At 34.8% G+C, this 18,076-nt stretch overlaps 1 protein-coding gene across 1 annotated transcript in view; it reads left to right on the top strand.

The window, feature by feature from the left end:
• UNC13C (unc-13 homolog C) overlaps positions 1-18,076 on the top strand; it is a gene marked incomplete at its 5' end in the record, with an annotated part of 578,171 nt that overhangs the window by 255,070 nt on the left and 305,025 nt on the right. Inside the window, one exon of the mRNA XM_081292419.1 lies at positions 583-746. Within this exon, the coding sequence (XP_081148545.1) occupies positions 583-746 (164 nt within the window). The remainder of the gene's footprint in view (positions 1-582; positions 747-18,076) is intronic.

Raw genomic sequence — 18,076 nt, 5'->3', positions numbered from 1 at the left:
TAGAATCTTTTCTGGTGGTTCAAGGACCAGAAAGAACTGAAATCTAAGAGAAGTTTCTTCAGTTGATTCATACTGCATCCATACAGCAGTTCCCAAATTGTTAGAAGCAAAAAGAATCCAGGGATAGTGATATTTTTTCCATTATTAAATTTTCAAGCATTCATTTTCAACCTCATTTCATTGCCCCATTGGTTATTATTATGTAACTACATTCTGTAATAATGTAGCCAAAATCACATTCTTCCAGGGCACTATAATTGACTCAGAGTCCATGAATGTGAAATATGTCCTATCATGCAGCTATATCTACATACAGACCTTTTTATTTTCTTCTGAAAGTATTTGGGTTTGTACAAAACATGTGAATAATTGATTCTGTATAGTTCTACCAGAAGTAAAGGCATCTTTTGAATAATAAGTGAAGTGAGTTAGAATAAAAATCTAAGCTATTTCTCTACTTTTAGATGCTGATAAAACATTAGAAGAGATGGCATTGCAAGTGTATTTTACTGAAAGTTATAGTTAAATATTTCCAGCTTATTCTGAGGTGTCACTGAACAATTGAAAACCACTTGCTTTTAGAATCTGTTCCATTACTTAACTGAAGTGAAATCTAATGGTGGAGTGAAAATCCCAGAGGTCAAAGGGGACGAAGCCTGGAAGGTTTTTTTTGATGATGCATCCCAAGAAATAGTTGATGAATTTGCCATGCGCTACGGGATTGAATCCATTTATCAAGCCATGACGTAAGTACTATCTAATACCTACATGGTCAGCAATCCCTGTGGAATTCTAAAGAAAAAGAAAAGAGAGAGAGAAAGAGAGCATTCATCTTACTTCTAATTCAAAGAAAACTTTGCTTAAGAAGATGGTCACAGTTTATTGTGAATGATTGATACTGACTACCTGCTCCTATAACTGTAATGGTATTGGGGATTTAGTAACGCTCTATCATCCTCCTTTACCTTTGTTCTGTTTTCACGGTGTGGTCCCTTGATGGTATCCATAGCACTCAGAACCTAGAAATGTAAATTCTCCACCTGAATCAGAAATTCTGAGGATGGAGCCCAGAAACCTGTTTTAACAATCCTTTCAGTTGCTTCTGACAACTTTAATGTTCAAGAAATAACACCTTATTTGATATTTGAGGAAACTAAAGCCCTGAAGTGTCCAAAGTTAGACAGGAGGTTAATGTCAGTGATATATCCAGAAACATTTTAATGTCTTGTGCCAAATATTAGAGTAATCAATCCTTCCTTTGTGATTTAGATCAGTGCCCCTATTTCAGTAAGACAAAGATCTATTGGGTCCTGATAGAAGCCAAACACTTCAGTTAAATACAGTACAACAGAATTGACTTTGAGACTCCTAACCCTTACTGAGGAGCTCAGTCAGGATCCAGAACTGGGTCATTACTTCTTGTAGTTTATATTCTAAGGTCTGGTCCAAGTTTGTAAATGCATTTGGTACACATGTATCATGTATAATATATAAACTATATGTATATATTAGATGATTTTTCTTTTATATTGATGACACGGTCATACTTGCATGTGAATTGAATAGTTGTTGGCCCAGATAATCAATATAATTAATTTTAATGAGATGTGAGTAGAACCAAAATCAGTGTTCCTCCTTAAAGTTTATTATTTGTGACACTTAATCACTATTTATAATTCCTGAATAGCATAACTTAAGAATAAATGAGTTTTTAAAAAGTAGTGATAGAGAAACTGTGCGCTTTTACAGTTTTTAGAATGCCCTGATGTTAAATAGTAAAGATAAACAGATTCTTAGATGTGAAGAATTTAACCTCTAGTCCAAATCTGGAAACTCTGTTATTAGATCTCTGACTGATGGTCATCGTCCATCAGCTTGCCCATATCCAGTAACAAGGGCTCGCTTTCCATGCAATCTGCCTTGTAATGGGGCAGCTACAAGGGAATCAATGACTTTGCCATCTGGTTTGTCCCATGCCAAAGGCTGTAACTCAGCAGAATACCTAGTATAAATTTTGAGTGCAATTAAAATTCAACTGTGATTAACAATATAAAGTAAATGAGCTGTTCTGTCCAAGGAAAATGAGGTTAACACAATCAAAGCAACCTGCATCTGGAAAGAATCCCAATAAAAGGAAATATCATGCTGAATTTATTACAAACTATTTCTGTGTGCTAATGTCAGATTCCTTAATTTCTATGTTTTTTTATATTCTAAGAAGCACAGTCATGTTAATATAGAAAAATGGTAAATACATGATAGTTGAAAAGGGAATCAGACCTCATTCATTTTTTTCTTGCCTCTGAATCTGACCAAATAATAAGAATAAAAAATATTCAGTATACTTATTTGATTTTAAGTCACCTGCAGGTGAATTTAGTCAACTCGGGTTTGACAAAGCCCCTGATCATACTATGTAATAATCTAAAACAGATTGGCAATAAATATTTTTTCTATGAAAATAAACATTTTTCTGTGGCCAGATAGTAAATACTTTGTGGACTCTACTGCCTATCGTCTCTGTCACAATTACTCCACTCTGAAGTCTACTCCAAAACAACTTAAATATAAGCAAATAAATAGGCATGGCTGTGTTCTGATGAAACTTTAAAAAAAAAAAAAAAAATATATATATATATATATATATATATAAAGAGAGAGAGAGATGTATATGTGTACATATATGTGTGTGTGTGTGTGTGTGTATGTGTGTAGTGTGTGTGTGTGTGTGTGTGTGTGAGAGAGAGAGAGAGTGTCAGGATTTGACCTGATGACCTTGGATTGCCACTCAATGGTCCATGTATAACAAGGGATTAGACTCTTCACTTTTTCCTGCAAATAAATATCCAGTAGGTAGCTAAAAGCAGAATTAAAGATTTGGCCTCTCTACCTCCATTTGCATCTATCTCCTTTGCTCTGAACCCCCTTGGATTCCAAGAACAAGGGACTTGTCAGATAAATATCCTGAGATGAAAGGACACTTCCACCCCTCCCCAAGCCTAGGCAAGAGCATTTTTTTTTAAATCTGGGATAAAGCCTCACCTGACCAGTGTTGGGATGGTAATGGAGAGACCACACTGATCAAGATCACCTGTTTTGTTGCTATGAGAATCCTCTAGTTATGCAATCCTCCAATCCTTACATTCTGTCTCCCTTCTATAAGACTTGAAAGGCATTGTCAGTGCCTCCAAGACAGGGTTGAGGACATGGGTCCCCTTGTCTTCCAGTGTAGCTGCACGGATTAAAGTTCCTTTCATGCTTTTCACCATTACCTTTTTTGTTTCTTTTTTGAGGTGAGTTGCTAGACCCAATTTGTTCAATCCCCAGAGTCAGGCCTCTGCCTTATTTCATAACATAAGCAAGTGAAAGCAAGGCAGAGACGAAAGGAAAAATAATGTATTTTTTTAATGATAGATTGACAAATACACTTCAATGATACCATGATACGGTAAATTATACCTACTTGTGGTTATACATTTTATTTTATGTTGATATTTTATTTATTACATATCTTGGCATTGAATGCTGATCAAGACATCCATAATGTTTCCCCAAGCTTGACAAAGCTTTAGATAGGCTTTTGCTTCTAGGCTCCTGACCTCCTCCTTATCCTGGCCCTTGCAGATTCCAGATGGCCTAACCATAGGAGTCCCTGACCCCCTTTCCTTAGAGCATTTATTTTAGAAAACTTGTAATTATGAATCCTTTCTCTCCTCCTTTGAGATGCTAATTTTTTGAAAAAGATGCTGCCTATTGCCATAGTCCTTTAAAAAATTCCCCTTGCCCAATGAACTTTGTCCAGATCAATTTTTCTTTTGATAGTACTAAGTTTGCCATTAACTTGCCAGAAGAAAAAGATTTTCTGTTATTTGATAATCTGATAACACCTTTATTAAAATTTCTACCAACATACAGGCACTGTCTTCATTTTCTGTTTATTGATAATCACTAGTTGTCAGAAATTGGTGCTTTTATAGAAAAATGTATGTGCACCCATTTTATATACATATGTTAATATGATTTTATCTCTATGTTTAAGAGACAAAATGTAATAGAATACATTAGAGGTACATTTAAATTCTATTCAAGGATTCGCAACTGAAATCTTTTTTTTTATTGGTTGTTCAAAACCTTACAAAGCTCTTGACATATCATATTTCATGCATTAGCTTGAAGTGAGTTATGAACTCCCATTTTTACCCCAAATACAGATTGCAGAATCACATCGGTTACACATCCACATTTTTACATAATGCCATACTAGTAACTCTTGTATTCTGCTACGTTTCCTATCCTCTACTATCCCCCCTCCCCTCCCCTCCCATCTTCTCTTTCTATCCTATCTACTGTAATTCATTTCTCTACTTGTTTATTTTCCAATTCCCCTCACAACCTCTTATATGTAATTTTGTATAACAATGAGGGTCTCTCTCCATTTCCATGCAATTCCCCTTTTCTCTCCCTTTCCCTCCCACCTCATGTCTCTGTTTAATGTTAATCTTTTCTTCCTGCTCTTCCTCCCTTCTCTATTCTTAGTTGCTCTTATTGTATCAAAGAAGACATTTGGTATTTTTTTTTAGGGATTGGCTAGCTTCACTAAGCATAATCTGCTCTAGTGCCATCCATTTCCCTTCGAATTCCATGATTTTGTCATTTTTTACTGCTGTGTAATACTCCATGGTGTATAGATGCCACATTTTTTTTAATTCATTCATCCATTGAAGGGCATCTGGGTTTGTTCCACAGTTTAGCTATTGTGAATTGTGCTGCTGTGAACATCGATGTGGCAGTATCCCTGTAGTACGCTCTTTTAAGGTCTTCAGGGAATAGTCCGAGTAGGGCAATAGCTGGGTCAAATGGTGGTTCCATTCCCAGCTTTCCCAGGAATCTACATACTGCTTTCCAAATTGGCCGAACCAATTTGCAGTCCCACCAGCAATGTACAAGAGTACCCTTTTCCCCACATCCTCACCAGCACTTGTTGTTGTTTGACTTCATAATGGCTGCCAATATTACTGGAGTGAGATGGTATCTTAAGGTGGTTTTGATTTGCATTTCTCTGACTGCTAGAGATGGTGAGCATTTTTTCATGTACTTGTTGATTGATTGTATGTCCTCTTCTGAGAAGTGTCTGTTCAGGTCCTTGGCCCATTTGTTAATTGGGTTATTTGTTGTCTTATTGTCTAATTTTTTGAGTTCTTTGTATACTCTGGATATTAGGGCTCTATCTGAAGTGTGAGGAGTAAAAATTTGTTCCCATGATGTAGGCTCCCTATTTACCTCTCTTATTATTTCTCTTGCTGTGAAAAAACTTTTTAGTTTAAGTAAGTCCCATTTGTTGATTCTTGCTATTAACTCTTGTGCTATGGGTGTCCTATTAAGGAATTTGAAGCCAGACCCCACAATATGTAGATCGGAGCCAACTTTTTCTTCTATCAGACGCAGAGTCTCTGATTTGATATCAAGCTCCTTGATCCATTTTGAGTTAACCTTTGTGCATGGTGAGAGGAGGGGATTCAGTTTCATTTTGTTGCATATAGATTTCCAGTTTTCCCAACACCATTTGTTGAAGATGCTATCCTTCCTCATTGCATGCTTTTAGCCCCTTTATCAAATATAAGATAGTTGTAACTTTGTGGATTAGTCTCTGTATCCTCTATTCTGTACCATTGGTCCACCCGCCTGTTTTGGTACCAGTACCATGCTGTTTTTGTTACTATTGCTCTGTAATATAGTTTGAAATCTGGTATCGCTATACCACCTGATTCACACTTCCTGCTTAGAATTGCTTTTGCTATTCTGGATCTTTTATTTTTCCATATGAATTTCATGATTGCTTTATCTATTTCTACAAGCAATGTCATTGGGATTTTGATTGGCATCGCATTAAACCTATAGAGAACTTTTGGTAATATCGCCATTTTGATAATGTTAGTTCTGCCTATCCATGAACAGGGTATATTTTTCCATCTTCTAAGATCTTCTTCTACTTCTCTCTTTAGGGTTCTGTAGTTTTCATTGTATAAATCTTTCAGCTCTTTTGTTAGGTTGATTCCCAAGTATTTTTTTTTTTTGAGGATATTGTGAATGGGGTGTTTTTCCTCATTTCTGATTCAGAAGTTTTGTTGCTGATATACAGAAATGCCTTTGATTTATGCATGTTGATTTTATATCCTGCCACTTTGCTGAATTCATTTATTAGTTCTAGTAGTTTTTTTGTAGACCCTTTTGGGTCTTCTAGGTATAGAATCATGTCATCCGCAAATAGTGATAATTTAAGTTCTTCTTTTCCTATTTTTATGCCTTTAATTTCTTTCGTTTGTCTAATTGCTCTGGCCAGTGTTTCGAGAACTATATTGAATAGAAGTGGTGATAGAGGGCATCCCTGTCTTGTTCCAGATTTTAGAGGAATGCCTTCAATTTTTCTCCATTCAGAATGATGCTAGCCTGAGGTTTAGCATGGATAGCTTTTACAATGTCAAGGTAAATTCCTGTTATCCCTAGTTTTTCTAATGTTTTGAACACAAAGGGATGCTGTACTTTGTCGAATGCTTTTTCTGTGTCTATCGCGATGATCATATGGTTCTTATCTTTAAGTCTATTGATGTGGTGAATAACATTTATTGATTTCCATATATTGAACCATCCTTGCATCCCAGGGATGAATCCTACTTGATCATGGTGCACAATTTTTTTGATGTGCCTTTGTATCCGATTCGCCAGAATTTTATTGAGGATTTTTGCATCTAGGTTCATCAGAGATATTGGTCTGTAGTTTTCTTTCTTTGAGGTGTCTTTGTCTGGTTTCGGAATCAGGGTGATGTTGGCCTCATAGAATGAATTTGGAAGAGTTCCCTCTTTTTCTATTTCCTGAAATAACTTGAAAAGTATTGGTATTAATTCTTCTTTAAAGGTTTTGTAAAATTCCGTTGTATACCCATCCGGTCCTGGGCTTTTCTTGCTTGGTAGTCTTTTGATTGCTTCTTCAATTTCATCCATTGATATCTGTTCAAATTGTGTGTATCCTCCTGACTCAGTCTGGGCAAATCATATGTCTTAAGAAATTTATCGATATCTTCACTATCTTCTATTTTATTGGAATATAGGTTTTCAAAATAATTTCTAATTGTCTTCTGTATTTCTGTAGCATCTGTAGTGATTTTGCCTTTTTCATCCCGTATGTTAGTAATTTGAGTTCTCTCTCTTCTTCTCTTTGTTAGGATGGCTAAGGGTCTGTCAATCTTGTTTATTTTTTCAAAGAACCAACTTTTAGTTTTGTTAATTTTTTCAATAGTTTCTTTTGTTTCAATTTTGTTGATTTCCCCTCTGATTTTAATTATTTCTTGCCTTCTGCTGCATTTGCTGTTGTTTTGCTCTTCCTTTTCTAGGGCTTTGAGATGAAGTGTGAGCTCATTTAATTGTTGATTTTTTCTTTTTTTGAGGAATGACCTCCAGGCGATGAATTTCCCTCTTAAAACTGCTTTCATTGTGTCCCAAAGATTCCGATAAGTTGTGTCTGTATTTTCATTTATCTCTAAGAATTTTTGGATTTCCTCCTTTATGTCTTCTGTAACCCATTGATCATTCAGTAACATATTGTTCATTTTCCATGTGATATTGGATTTTCCCTTCCTACTTTTATCATTGATTTCCAGTTTCATTCCATTATGATCAGATAAAATGCATGGCATTATCTCCACCCCTTTATATTTACTGAGGGTTGCCCTATGGCATAATATATGGTCTATTTTTGAGAAGGATCCATGTGCTGCTGAGAAAAAAGTATATCCACTTGATGATGGTTGATATATTCTATATATGTCAGTTAAGTCTAGGTTATTGATTGTGATATTGAGTTCTATAGTTTCTTTATTCAACTTTTGTTTGGAGGATCTGTCCAATGGTGAGAGAGGTGTGTTGAAGTTACCCATAATTATTGTGTTGTGGTCTATTTGATTCTTGAACTTGAGGAGAATTTGTTTTATGAACTTTGTAGCACCATTATTTGGTGCATAAATATTGATAATTGTTATGTCTTGTTGTTGAATGGTTCCTTTTAACAGTATATAATGTCCTTCCTTATCCCTTTGGATTAACTTAGTCTTGAAGTCGATTTCATTCGATATGAGGATGGCCACCCCTACTTGCTTGCGAGGACCATGGGTGTGGTATATTTTTTCCCAACCTTTCACCTTCAGCCTGTGTATGTCTTTTCCAGTCAGATGTGTCACCTGGAGGCAGCATATTGTTGGATTTGTTTTTTTAATCCATGTTACCAGCCTATGTCGCTTTATTGGAGTGTTTAAACCATTAACGTTTAGAGTTACTATTGATATATGGTTTGTACTTCCAGCCATGTTTGATTATTTATCTCTTTTTTTTAATTTAGTTTGTTTCTCCATGATTAGCTTTCCCCCCTCCATGTGTCTTTACTGAGGTACTTCCCACTGTTGGCTTTGGTCATTATTTTTCATTTCTTCCTCGTGTAGTGTTTTGCTCAAGATGCTTTGCAAAGCTGGTTTTCTGGCTGCAAATTCTTTTAGCTTTTGTTTATCATGAAAGATTTTTATTTCGTTGTCATACCTGAAGCTTAATTTTGCTGGATACAGAATTCTTGGTTGGCATCCATTGTCTTTCAGTGTTTGAAATACGTTGATCCAGGATCTTCTCACTTTCAGCATCTGTGATGAAAAATCCGTTGTTAACCTTATTGGTTTACCCCTGAATGTAATCTGCCTCCTTTCTCTTGTAGCTTTTGATATTTTCTCTTTGTTCTGTATATTGGATATCTTCATAACAATGTGTCTTGGCGTTGGTCTACTGTCATTTTGTATGCTCGGTGTCCTGTATGCTTCTACAATTTGTATATCTGTTTCCTTTTTTATTTCTGGAAAGTTTTCTGTAATTATTTCATTTAGTAGGTTACTCATTCCCTTGGTTTGAATCTCTATCCCTTCCTCTATCCTTACGACTCTTGAATTTGTTTTTTTAATGTTATCACATATCTCTTGGATGTTTCTCTTGTGATTTTTAACCAGCCTATCTGAGTTGGCTAGACTCTTTTCAAGATGATATATTTTGTCTTCATTATCTGACGTTCTGGCTTCTACTTGCTCCACTCTATTAGTGATACTCTCATTTGAGATTTTAATTTGGTTTATAATTTCCTTCATTTCTAAGATTATTGTTTGATTCTTTTTTATAATCTCTATCTCCTGATAAAGATGCTTAACTTCTTCTTTTATCTGTTTATGTAATTCATTCTCAATGTGTTCTTTCGCTGCTTGAATTTGCTGTCTCGTATCCTCTTTAAAGTTCCATTCCATCTGTCTAAGGTATTGTTTGAGTTCTTTATATGACCGTTTTTCTGATGACTCTATATCCTCCTGAATATTTAGGCTGTCATGCATTGTTTGTACTCCTTTTCTTCCTTGCTTTTTCATACTGCTCATGTTGCTTCTTGTTCTGTTTGACTGCTGAGTTACTGTTTACTCCTATAAATTTATTTGATGTAATTCCTGGCAGGTCTCCTTTCAGCGGAATTTTGCTAGAAGTTTTGCATGTAGGTGTATTAATGGGTCTCTCTGGTCCCGTTACTGCGGAGGCATTGAAAGTGCTGCCTCCTCGCCGGCCACCATGGGTCTTTTTTCCGCAATTGAAATCTTGAAGAGTTGTAACTTTCATTTCTGCTGTTAAGAAGTTTTGGATGCAAGATATAAACTCAATACATATTGGTAATTGAATGAATCAGAAATTGTTTATCAGAATTAAATTTATCTCAACTTCTCCTTCTGTGTCTTTGGATGTCAGATATCTTCAGTTGCCCAGAGAAAATAAAGTAGATATGAAAGGATTAATTAAGCTGATATCAGTACCCATTTTATCATTTATGTTGTATTTTAGTGTTTTGGAACATATCACATTGATCATTTCTAATAATCTGAAGAAGTTCAAATACTAGCAGTTTGGGGGTAGATGTTGAAACACATTTTTCACAGAGAGTTTAAGCAGACTTGAAAAGTGATACTTCTGTAACTGAACTGTAACTTGATTCCTAACCTGTTTCCAGCCAACAATAACAGAACTGGAAAAGGGAAGTTTATGAATAAAGCTCTCTTAACTTTGAATTTGTTGCCCTGTAACTCAGTATTTTTCTGTTGTTTTGAAACCTTGCTTCAGGGAACCAAAAACAAAAACCAGAAAATCAACCAACAACAAAAATGTAGAACTAAGTATTTCAAGCTTATCTCAGAATTACTTCCTCTTAATTTTGAAAAACATGAAATGGGGGAACTCTGCTTCAAGGAGGAAAGCATGCCCTTTCTGTTTAGTATGGACACTCACAAGTCTGGGAAAGGACAGACATGCTTAGTTCTTGTGGATTTTTCTAGATACAACATTGAGACAAAAAGTGAACTCAAATTGCAGTTTCTTTTCATATTTAAATACCCCATATGCTTAGTCAAATCCCCAGGTACATTCATAATCTTTTTATTATTAGAGATTGAGTTTTTAAAGCATAATTCCTGTTTCTTTGAAGATGGACTTGGAGAAGAAATAAACACAGGAAAGTGTGTATTAATATAGAGTGTCTGACAGTGCATTATTACAGTTTTCTCTTGTGTATTTCTTATCACAGAAAGGAAGCTGAATCTATTTTGCTAGTAAATAATCCGAACATTAAGATTCAACTTCCCAATGCTGCAGGATGCCCCTGCTTACTATAAATGCATTTCCCTTCCACCACAGACTATTTTCTGGGGGCACAATTTATTAGTTCTATTTGTTCCATAAAGTGCATCCTTTCCTCTGGAGCATCCATGAGAAAGGTGGGGATTATAGTTTCCTGTTTATACAAATGATTGATCAAAATCAGTTTATACCCACATGTTGAATGACATCAACCATTTAAAATAAAAACTTGCTAATTTATGATAGTAAGAATGAGAGTCTGTTTTCTTTTTGCAAAGAGCATGATATTTCATATATTTTGTGTCATGGAATTAGACATAGAAATTGTCTCCATCATGCGCATTTGGGGAGTTGATGATAATTTTCATCTATTCATGCTAGCACATATTTTACTAATATCATTATAATAGACCAACTGTTTACTTCCGAACACATACAGGAAATTTTATGGCAGGCATTAAGGATTAACTTGTCTTCCAGAGGTGACTTTTAGCCAACAAATACATTTTAATTGAGTGTTTAATTAGTCATTATAGTTTTATTAATTGAAGCTCAAACTGTCTTACAAAATGCAAGATTCTGTTAGACAGTGGTCTTGCCTTTAACATACCAAATGAGAGAAAAGCAGTAAGTTAATGTTTTTCACTTTGGTGTGCTTCACAAATAAACCACTTTGGCACTGGCCACCTTAATCAAATTTGTCTTTGAACCAAAAATGTTGGGATACTGTTTATTTTGAACCCAGTATAGTTCAGCTACTTGAACCACAAGTCTGCTTTCATAGGAGAGTCCTGTTTAATTGTATTATTTATTAATTTAAGAAATATTTATTTAGGATCTGCCATGTACACAAGCATTTCTAGGAATGGAGAATATAGCAGTGAACTGAAAGTCAAAGTTTAGACACCATGGAGCCCACATTCTAGACCGTGAAATGTATTTATTAAGTAGGTATTTCTACTGTATAAATATGAGGACTTACACAGGGAGTCTTAGTCTATAAATGTTGCTATAACCAAATACAATGAACTGGATGGTTTATCAGCTACAAAAATTTATTTCTCTTGTTACAGAAGCAAGGGAACCCAAAATCAAAGTGCCTACAGATTTAGTATCTGGTGAGGGACCTTTTCCTGGTTCATGGACAGCTATCTTTTTACTGTGCCCTCATATAGCTGACAGGGTGAGAAATCTACGGGGCCTCTTTTATAAGGGCTCTCAAATCTCAATCCTGAGAATTCCACCTTCAGAACTATTCACTTCCCATAGGCCCTCCCCCATTACTATCAACTTCAGGGTAAACTTTCAATTTGGTAATTTTGTGGGGACACAAAAATTCAGAATATAGCAATAAAGGACAGTTCTTGCTTCCAATCAGTTCCTAATTTAGAGGGAAGAGGAAGAAAAAAATTAAATATTAATAAGACAGTGTAATATATATTTGGGGATTATTTTATAAGCATAGAAATGGCTGGACCCCAGCCAGACACAGAGGAGGAGAGGTGTGAGAGAAATTGGAAGGGCAACCTGAGGTCTCACTAAAAAACAGATGCTTTCTGGTCTCTTCATGTTCCAAACCCCTACTCTCTGCAGTCAGTCTCCATAATTGAGCTCCAACAATCCATAACATCTATGAGAAGCTGTTATGCTTGGGCCTAAGGAAAGCGATCCTTAAATCTCCAAGTCCCTCTTTAATGACAAGTCCCTCTTTTATTTGTTACTGAAATACACAGTGATCTGAATTTGGGGGAGCAATTTTTTAGAGTATTTTTAATATCAGGAATGCAGATACTCTTCCGTTTCATCTTTTTTTTCACTGAAATCTCTTCCATAGATCTAAGAATAATTATCTTCTTGTTGCTTTTTTTCAATCATTTTGCTCTTCTATTCATTAAAAATAATTGATTTTTTAAATCTTTGAAACAAAAGCATGTCTATCCCTTAAAAACTGCAAGTTAGTATGATTATGAACAAGTTTCTAAAACCATGCATGTAAGTTAAATGATTATTTTTTTTCCTACAATGATGCCTATCAAACAATAGCAACTGAGGTGAATCCAAATATATAGCTTGATATGCATATGAATTCCCAATATTTACCAATATTTTTTGAGATTTAATGGTCAATAAACATTTTAGTGGTTGCTTCAGCTGAAAATACCCCAGAAATTTCAATTTTTATTTTTTTATTATATTTTTAATTAACAAATAAAATTGTGTGTATTTGTAGTGTACAACAAGATGTTTTGAAGTATATACATTGAGGAACAACTAAATTTATCTATTTAATACATATATTACCTCAAATAATTATCATTTTTGTAGTAAAAAAAACATTTGACATCTTTTAAGAATAATTTGTATATAGTCTTCATATTGAGCAATAGATTTCTTGAAATTTTTCCTTCTAACTAAAATTTTATCTCCTTTAACCAACATCTCCCCAACACGCCACCCCTCACCAACCATTCTGGACACCAGCTACCCTTCCATTCTTCTCTTAGTGATTCATGATCAACTTCCTTAGATTCTACACATAAGTGAGATAATGTGGCATTTATCTTTCTATGTCTGCCTTATTTCACTTAACATCATGCCCTCCAGGTTTAATATGTTGTCACAAATTATGGAGGATTCTATTTTTGGCTGAGTACCATTCCATTGTATATATGTGCCATATTTTTCTTGAACTTTTATTTTTTTATTATTAGTTGTTCAAAACATTACAAAGCTCTTGACATATCATATTTCATACATTTGATTCAAATGTATTATGAACTCCCATTTTTACCCTGTATACAGATTGCAGAATCACATCGGTTGCACATCCACTTTTTTACATATTGCCATACTAATGTGACTCCCATACTATTTTCCATAATGGCCTCAATAATTTACATAACAACCTGCAAAGGTTGCCTTTTCTCTGTATCCCCTACACTTGTCATGTTTGTCTCTTCAATAATAACCATTCTAACATGTATGAGATGATAACTCATAGTGGTTTTAATTTGCATTTTCTTGACAGATTAGTGATATTAAGCATTTATTCAATACCAAATGTCTGTATGTCATTTTTGTGTCTTGCTTTTGTTGCCTGTTCTTTTGGGTTCATTTCCAAAAGCAAAACAAAACAAATCACTGGCCATACCAATGTCATAGAACTTTCCTTTGCATTTTCTTTCAGTAGGTTTATAGTTTAGGGTCTTAATTAAATCATTTAACCATTTGATTTTGGATGTTGTGTGAGATAAGGGTCTAAGTTTATTGTTTTTCATGTGGATTTCCAGTTTTCCCTGAACATTTATTGAAAAGGCTATCTTTCTGCAATTGTGTGTTTTGGGCACTTTTGTGGGAACTCAGCTATAAATGTGCAGATTTATCTGTGAAGTTTCTGTTCTGTTCCATTATTGTGTTTGTTTTTATGCCACTACCATGCTTCATTGTTCACAATTTAAGCATTATTTGTGGGGCTTTGTTATTCTAGCTTTTCCAATGAAACTGAAATTCCATTTGTTAAGTTGTTTTGACACTAACCCCATTTACTTGCAAAAGTAAAGTCAAGTGCTCTTAGCATTATTAATCCACTGTTTTTAATTTTGTCTTGAGGGGAGAATGTTAAACATTTCCAGTGATTGCTGTAGTAACTTTTTGACCTAGATTTTTTGAATGGGTACTTTTCAAAGGGATGGTTTGCATCAGAGATCTACTTGGTAGTTTTAAATTGCTGATTATACCTTTAATCCAGTTCCCACCTTTAAAATACTTTAAATATTGGAACTGTAGCCTTTAAAAGCAAATTATTTTTAATGATTAGAAGGAAGAAGTTTGCCTTGGCTATCACTGCACATAAAGAGAGTACACATATAAACTCAGAAGTAAAGATTTTGCCAAATTGCATACTGTGTAGAAACCCCTTAACTGAGAGCTCTATAAAAAGCAAGGATTGCCTCGGGCTGATTCCCCTTGTCCAGTGCTTTTTTATTATCCTTTTAAACCCCAGATTACAACACAAATGTTAGTGATAGTAAGAAGTGGTACATATAGCTGGACACATCCAACATGTTATCTATACTCAGAAATTGATAACATGGGAGAGTTTATAAGGATTTTAAATCTCAAATTGCTTGTTATTTCCAAGAACATTTTCATATTAAATTCCAAGAGATAGCAGCTATCTCTTAAGTATCATGTTTGTGATCTTTAGGTATACTGAATATGCTCAATATAGTTTGAACCAAATTTTGGAGGATTTTGATCTATTTAGTTTTTTTTCTTTTACAAAATAACAAATGTTTTGCTGTTTAATCAGCACCAAGGAAAAATAGAATGATATTGTTAAATCAATATTGAAATCAATGTAAAAATTTAATGGGAAGAAAGTTAGCAGTAAGTGAAATATTGAGTTTTCTTTTTGGCCTTGATTTTCATATCTTCACCATTCATTCATATTCTCTCTCTCTCTCTCTCTCTCTCTCTCTCTCTCTCTCTCTCTCTCTCTCTCCTTCCCATCCTCCCTCCCTCCATCTCTTCCTCTGTTTATTGGTTCTGGGATAGAACTTAGGGTTGCTCTACAGATGAGCTATGTCCCAAACCCTTATTTTTACATTTTGAGACAGGTCTCACTAAGTTGTTAAGGGGTTCTTGAACTTGCTATTTTCCTGCCTCAGCTTCCTGAGTTTTTGAGGCGATAGGTGTGTGCCACTGCCCCTGGCACATCTTCACCATTCTCATACCTATATTTTGTCTTAGGAATTTACATACAAAGATCATCCTGTTAGTATCTTTAAAATATATTCTTGATACGTTTTCATTTGAAAAATTAAACTGGCATTTACTTTTCAAAATTTTATAATATTTGGAGGATATATTAACTCAAAATTACTAAGGTCTATGAAAAAAAAATGAATCATTTTATGGATGATTTGTTTGCCTTTTTCCACAAAACTCTTTTAAAATTATACTTCAAAGTATCTCTACAGGATATATAATTCTGCATTATACACTTTAAAGGTTATATAGTTTTCATTAAAAATGGAAAATATATTGTTATAGTTTGGCATCTTAAATGGTCCCAAAGGCCACGTGTGGAAGTCTTGTTTAGCGGCAACCCTGTGGTGCTATCATGAGGTGGTGGAACTTTATAGGAAATGAGCCTGATGGAAGGAAATAGGTAACTGATAGAAAGCCCTTCAAGAAGATATTGGAGTCTTTCTACTCCTCTCTCTGTCTTTGTTTCCTGGCTGCCAGGAGGTGAGGAGCTTTTGCTTTGCCATATGTTTCCAACATGATATTCTGCCTTACTGCAGGCCCAAAGCAACATGGTCAAGCAGTTATGGATTGAAACCTCTGAAATAGTGATCCAAAATAAACCTTTTCTCCTATAAGTTGCTTTTCTCAGGTATTTTGTCAGAGCAACAGAAATCTTAACTAACATACATGTAAAGGAATTTTTACTTCAGTTACTCAAACAAGAATTTAATAAAGTTGAATTATCTTTGATTCATTAGTACCTAAGTTTACAGAAGGTTTTAGCAACAATAATAAACAACAGGCAAAATCAGTAATAGGTCAAAAGTTGATTTAGCAAAACTTAAAATACTTATTTTTTATTTTCTGATTAGGATAATAAAACATGCAAATAGCATAGGGCACATTTTTAATATCTTTATTAGCACATTATAGCTATACACCATGTTGGAATTCCTTTTGACAGAATCACTCAAGCATGGAATATAGTTTGTTCCACTTCAGTTGCCAGTGTTTCCCCATTCCTCCCCTGCCTACCTCCCCCACTCCCATTTCTCTACTGATCTTCCTTCTATTTATTTACGGTTTTTAAAATTAATGCTCTCTCTATATATACATATAAAGGTGAAATTCACCATAATTTGGTTAATTTCATTACGTTCTCTTTCCTGTCCCTCTTCCCTCCCTTTCAGTCCCTTTCCTCTTCTCCACTGATATCCTTTCTATTTTCATGGACTTCCTCCCCAGCACCATTTTCTTATTTTGGTCTTGCTTCCAAATATGAGAGATGACATTCAATCCTTGGCTTTCCAATTCTGGTTTATTTCACTTAGCATGATGTTCTCCCATTCCATTCATTTACTGGAAAATGCCATAATTTCATTATTTTTAATGGCTGAATAAATCTCCATTGTGTTGTATACCATATTTTGTTTATCCATTCATCTGCTGTTGGGCACCTGAGATATCTCCATCACTTGGCTATTGTGAATTGCCCTCACATAAACACAAATGTGGCTATTTCACTATAATATGCTGACTTTAGTTTTGGATAAATGTAGAGGAGTGGGATAGCTAGGAGTTGGTTCCATTCCCAATTTTTTGAGTAATATCCATTTTCCAGAGTGGTTGAACTAATTTTCAGTTCCACCTTTATCCCCACATCCTCACCAACTCTTATTATTATTTGTATTCTTGATAATTGCCATTCTGACTAAAGTATGATGAGATCTAAATGTAGTTTTGATTTGCATTTCCCTGATTTCTGGAGATGATGAATATTTTTTTCATACATTTGTTGGCCATTTATATTTCTTCTTTTGAGAAGTATCTGTTGGTTCATTTTCCCACTTATTAAACAGATGCTTTTGGTAGCAAAGATCTTTTCCCATTCTGTAGCACTTTCTTCATTCTTTTAATTATTTCATTTTATGTGCAAGAGATTTTTTAAAATTTGATGCTGTCCCACTTATTGATCTTGCTTTTATGTTTTATGCTTTAAAATTCTTGTTAGGAAGTTGGTGCCTAGGCCAATATGTAGAAGTGTTGAGCCTGTTTCCTTTTTTGGGAGAGGGGGTGCCAAGGATTGAACTCAGGGGCACTTGACCACTGAGCCACACATTCCCAGCCCTATTTTGTATTTTATTTAAAGACACGTTGTCTCTGAGTTTCTTAGCACCTCACTTTTGCTGAGTCTGGCTTTGAGCTCACAATCCCCCTGCCTCAGCCTCCAAGCTGCTGGGAATACATGCATGCACCACCACACATGGTGAGCCTGTTTTCTTCTAGCAGTTGCAAAGTTTTTGGTTTAATTACTAAGTCTTTGATCCACTTTGATTTTACTTTTGTGCAGGGTAAAAGGCAGGGATCTAGTTTCCTTTTTCTATATATGGAGTCAGTTTTCCCATGCTGTGTTCAACAATGTGTGTTTTTGTCATCTTTGTTGAGTATCAGATTATATATCTATGTGGATTTGTCTCTGTCTTCTATTCTGTTCTACTGATTCTCATGTCTGTTTTGATGCCAGTACCATACTGTTTCTGTTACTTTCACTCTATACTACAAAAATTTATATATCCATCTAGCAATAACAACATGACCATTTAAGTTAGTAGTATTTCCTGTTAGGTATTGT

The sequence above is a fragment of the Spermophilus citellus genome, assembly GCF_964194105.1.
Source record: "Spermophilus citellus genome assembly, chromosome: 4".
NCBI classification, from domain to species: Eukaryota; Metazoa; Chordata; class Mammalia; order Rodentia; family Sciuridae; genus Spermophilus; species Spermophilus citellus.
The sequence above is the reverse complement of the archived record's forward strand: the minus strand, read 5'-3'. Positions and strand labels throughout refer to the sequence as shown.